Source organism: Alligator sinensis, unplaced genomic scaffold, assembly GCF_000455745.1.
Source record: "Alligator sinensis unplaced genomic scaffold, ASM45574v1 scaffold996_1, whole genome shotgun sequence".
Classification (NCBI taxonomy): Eukaryota; Metazoa; Chordata; order Crocodylia; family Alligatoridae; genus Alligator; species Alligator sinensis.
In genome coordinates, this window is record NW_005842581.1 from 225,908 (window position 1) to 230,443 (window position 4,536).

Sequence of the window (4,536 nt, forward strand, 5' to 3'; positions counted from 1 at the left end):
CCGCCCCGCCAGACTCAGTCACGTGCCTGACAGAGGCGCGGCTGCAGGAACGCCAGACTACATCTCCCGCCATGCCCCACAGCACGAGACCAGCACGTGAGCGGCGGGGCGAGGCGCGGCGGGGCGGGGCTGCGCCTCCGAACGGCAATCAGGGCATGTCCTTGACCGAAGGGCGAGAGTGAGAGCAGTGGCTCTTTTTCCCTGCTCCCTCCCTTCCGGGCATGCCCACTGAGAGGCGCGGCTGCAGGAACGCCAGACTACATCTCCCGCCATGCCCCACAGCACGAGACCAGCACGTGAGCGGCGGGGCGAGGCGCGGCGGGGCGGGGCTGCGCCTCCGAACGGCAATCAGGGCATGTCCTTGACCGAAGGGCGAGAGTGAGAGCAGTGGCTCTTTTTCCCTGCTCCCTCCCTTCCGGGCATGCCCACTGAGCGCGGGCTTCTACCCTCGCCCCCTGGTTCATGCAGGAGCCAATAGGCGGCGGGAGGGGGGTGGGGCGAGGCGGCCAGGTGAGGCAGGGGCGTTGGGAGAAGGGGCTCGCAGGTGGGGGCAGGGTGTTAACGGCTGCGCGAGAGCCATGGCAACCAGCGTGACAACCGGTGGGGGCGAGGCGCGCGCCGAGCCAGGGCGATTGGGAGGCGGCGCGTGAGGCGCTGAGGCTTCAGGGAGCGTTATGGCCTCAACCCTGCCATACATGCCTTGCCCCAGCTCTGCGAAGCAGTCCCTTCCCCGGGCAGCAGCCACAGGGGGTCATGCTCCCTACAATGGCAGGGATACAACTGTCTCTGGCCCCTTGGGGACTGAGTTGACCCACATGCGGCCAGGCCAGGGCCAGTCTGGGACATGCGCTACATGCCTATGGTGTGAGTCTGGCTGGAGTGGGCACAGGTGCTGCAGCGGGTGTGGTGGCAGGGGGAGCAGAGGGGGCTGTGAGCTCAATCTGGCCCTGGCACCAGCCCATGACATACCTCCCTCCTGGGATCCAATGAGTTTGACATCCATGCTGCAGTGGATCCCCCTGCACCCTTAGTGTTGCCTGCGCTTGTGTTCAGACCTGCGTGGCATAAATGATGAATCTGACCTTTGTTCATGGTGGGTTTTAAGTGCCCTGGGTGGGAAACTCTGCCTTGCTCCCAGCAATTCAGTAGAGACCTCCCCTCATGCCCACTCCTGAGCATCTCTAATCTTGCCTCTTTTGGGTTTCTTTTCCTTTCCAGAAGAGCTTCTTCAGATGGACATCATGTTAGCTGCAACACATAGCAATATTAATTGCCTCAAGCAGTCTGCTTCTGCCTTGGCGTCGGAGCTGATGCGAAGGACTTGCTGGAGATGGTGGTGAAAGAGGAGGCATTCTCAGTGTCCTGTACAAGGAGCAAGACTCATGGTTCTTATTAACATAGCTTGGTTGGTTTGGTCATTAGATACTTTCTGCCTTAGATTTGTTTGCTCCTATTTGTTAAAAGAGTTAATTAAGCTCAGTGTTCCCATAACTGCAAATTTATCAAGCACCAATCTTCTCAGTCAGATCAAAGGTTGGGCACTGGCCTTTTCTGTATTGCAAAAAGGTTTGTGTTCTGAATTTATTTTCCTGATAAAAATAGAAGAGAGGCATCTTGAATGTGTGCACTCTATTGAAATACATCCATTTGCTATCTTAGTAACTGAATTACATGAATATAGCGAATTTGTCCTGTGAAACACAGCACACATTATTAAAGTCTAAGTATATGTTAGAAAGCAAATACTGAGGCATTCATTACTGGATAAATGTTCCAGCTGGTGGGTATTTTACATGTTGATAATTACCATTAGTGTAGTTGTACTGGAGGAGATGGAGTACAGTTCCAAAATGCACTGTAGAGAAAATGTAACTGCATGTGGAGGAACGTGATAAACCTTTGCACCTCTTTGAAGCCTTGTATACCTACATTGCAAGACGGGACTATGCTATTATTGCTGTATTGGAAAATAGCTACATTTATACATTTTCACTTCTTAAGGAAATGAGAGCTTCTGTATATGAACACAGTAATTGCTCTTGTATCACGCAACAAGTTTTGATGGAAAGTTGGCTTCAAAAAGTAAAATTTGTTCTATACTTGTTTACAGTCCATGCACAGTAAAGGAAAATAAATAGTTACTGTCAAGATTATTTTAATAAGCTGAAAATTTTCTCTAATAAGTATTACATTTTCCTTTTTTAAAATTTAACGAACATATCTTTTTTTCCAGGTTTATGTACAGACTGTTGTTCAGCATATAGCAGCATCTGAAGAAACATGGAGTGGGTTGGTGTTACACTGATTAAAAAAGTAGGATGTCATGTCTGGACACATCGACTGATGATTCCCCCCAAAATGAGAACATTTCCCTGTAGTGACAACTACAGAATGCTGTCTAGCTACAAGCCTAAAAATATCAAGGACTCTTACAGAATTCTCAAACTTCAGGAAGGATGTTCCATTGATGATATAAGAAATCCCTTTCGAAATCTTGCCAAACAGTATCATCCAGACAGTGGTTCTGTCACAGCTGATTCTGCAACATTTATGCAAATAGAAGAAGCATATAGAACTGTGCTAACTGATCTGTCCAAGAAATTGAAATCAAGGGAAGATGAGGAGGAGGAAGAGGAAGACAAATTCAAGTCCAAAACGCCACAACACCGACATTACTTAAGTTTTGAAGGTGTTGGATTCGGAACTCCAAGTCAACGAGAGAGACAGTATATGCAATTTCGAGTAGACCGTGCTGCTGACCGAGTCCTGGAATATCGAAAGCAGAAACTTGAGAGCCAGTATACTACAAATGACATCATGATAGCCAAAGATGTAAGGCAGAGTAAGAAAGTAAAAATAACCCAAGCAATTGAACGCTTGGTTGAAGACCTCATCCAGGAATCCATGGCTAAAGGAGATTTTGATAATCTCAGTGGTAAAGGAAAACCATTGCAGAAATTTTCAGACTATCTGCATATTGATCCTATGACTCACAACTTGAACAGGATTCTAATCGATAATGGATACCAACCAGAATGGATCCTGTTGCAGAAAGAAATACGAGAAACCATAGAGCAACTAAGAAGGGGCATACTGGCATCTAGGAAAAAACTTGGAGAGCCAATGACACTGTGCAGACAGAAACAATGGGATCACATTTGTGAACAATTTATAGAAGATATCAAGAAACTAAACAAAAGAATTAATGACTTCAATTTAATTGTTCCCATTCTGAGCAGACAAATGGTGCATTTTAGTGCAGACAAAGAAATTGCACGAGCCCAGAAGACTTACAGGACTCTGATGGAAGAAATGAGGACCTCTGACAAAGACCCAAAGGAAAATGAACAGGAAAATGTCAAATTGTTTAGGTTTAAGACTACTTTTTTTAAACTGATAAATCTTATGTTAAGATAAAACTAACATCACCATTTTGGCTATATAGTGCATGTACTTTGTCAGTGCAGCTAGCAGTATTATAGTGGAAATTTTTCAGATTCACTGAAAATATCAAACCAGCCCTGTTACTGTTTAAACATTTAAGGAATCTAATTGTCTGGCCTACTTCTTCACATGATCAGTGGGTTCTTTGTGAAAGCTGCTAAGGAACAAATAAACATTTTTTTTTTCTAATTCATTAGTCCTACTTCTTCTGAACCAGCTTTTCTTTCTTTCTTTCTTCTGCAGTGGCCTTGTAGATTTGAGAAACGTTGAGACAAAAACACTTTGCGCTAAATACATCCCTGGCATAACTCCATTCTCTTTAATGGAGTTGCACCAAGGATGAATTTGACCTAATCTCTTTTCATTAGACTTGCAGCAAGCACAAGTACTAAGCCATACTCCTCCAAATGTATTCAATTTATTAAGCAGAATTCTTCAGAGTAGGGCTTTACACAGTTACTGCACACTTATAGTAAGTGAAAGCAGAAAGAAAAAGGCAGATGTACCGAAAAATAAACTAGGCAGGCAGAGCTCTGTAGAAACATGAGGCAGCAATTCCAGCAGGATATGAGTCATGGCACCCAAATTCTGTTCTTTTTTTTGCCATTGCCTCTGGCCTCGAGTAAGTAATTCAGGGCTATGCTCTCAAACATAGTGAGGAATTGCAACATTTAGTGTTGCAAAGCTTAACTCCTGGACCTCCTGTCATCTACAGAACTCCTCAGCCCCGAGTTAGTTCCCCAGACACTAGGGCTAGGGACAGACATTACACATAAACCAGTTTAACTGATCAGAAACTGGTTTAAACCTGCAACAGAACAGATATTCAGTGCACATAAACCAGTTTGAGATAAACCTGGTTGAATGTAGTATCAGACTTAACTGATATGGCTCAAACAGGTTTATGCAATGTCTGTCCTAGACTCCTTGCTGGTTTAAGATAAACCAGACACCCCCAGCATCTGGGCATGAGCAGGGCTCTCTGCTCCACAGCAGGGCTGGCCCCTCCCCTCTGCTCCCTGGCTGCAGCTCCTCCCCGTCCCTCCCTCTCACCACTCCCTGCTAAGCAGGAATTCCCCCCCCCCACACACA

The 4,536-nt window shown here is 46.0% G+C and overlaps 1 protein-coding gene across 9 annotated transcripts; it reads left to right on the top strand.

The window, feature by feature from the left end:
* Positions 1-238: 238 nt before the first annotated feature.
* On the top strand, positions 239-3,631 carry DNAJC28 (DnaJ heat shock protein family (Hsp40) member C28). Of its 9 annotated transcripts, none has more exons than XM_006032652.2 (3): positions 239-296; positions 1,219-1,405; positions 2,234-3,631. In XM_006032652.2, exon 3 carries the CDS (start codon positions 2,281-2,283, stop codon positions 3,415-3,417), a length of 1,137 nt encoding a protein of 378 aa, XP_006032714.1. In that variant the 5' UTR covers positions 239-296; positions 1,219-1,405; positions 2,234-2,280; the 3' UTR covers positions 3,418-3,631. The 9 variants fall into 9 exon arrangements, with proteins under 9 accessions (XP_006032714.1, XP_006032716.1, XP_006032713.1 ...); XM_006032654.3 differs by lacking the exon at positions 239-296 and adding an exon at positions 317-510 and having other exon boundaries at positions 1,219-1,385; XM_006032651.3 differs by lacking the exon at positions 239-296 and adding an exon at positions 318-510.
* Positions 3,632-4,536: the final 905 nt, after the last annotated feature.

What these genes read in the sequence shown, in the direction of transcription:
- DNAJC28 (XM_006032652.2), top strand. Translation starts at nt 2,281, where the DNA reads ATGGAGTGGGTTGGTGTTACACTGATTAAAAAAGTAGGATGTCATGTC.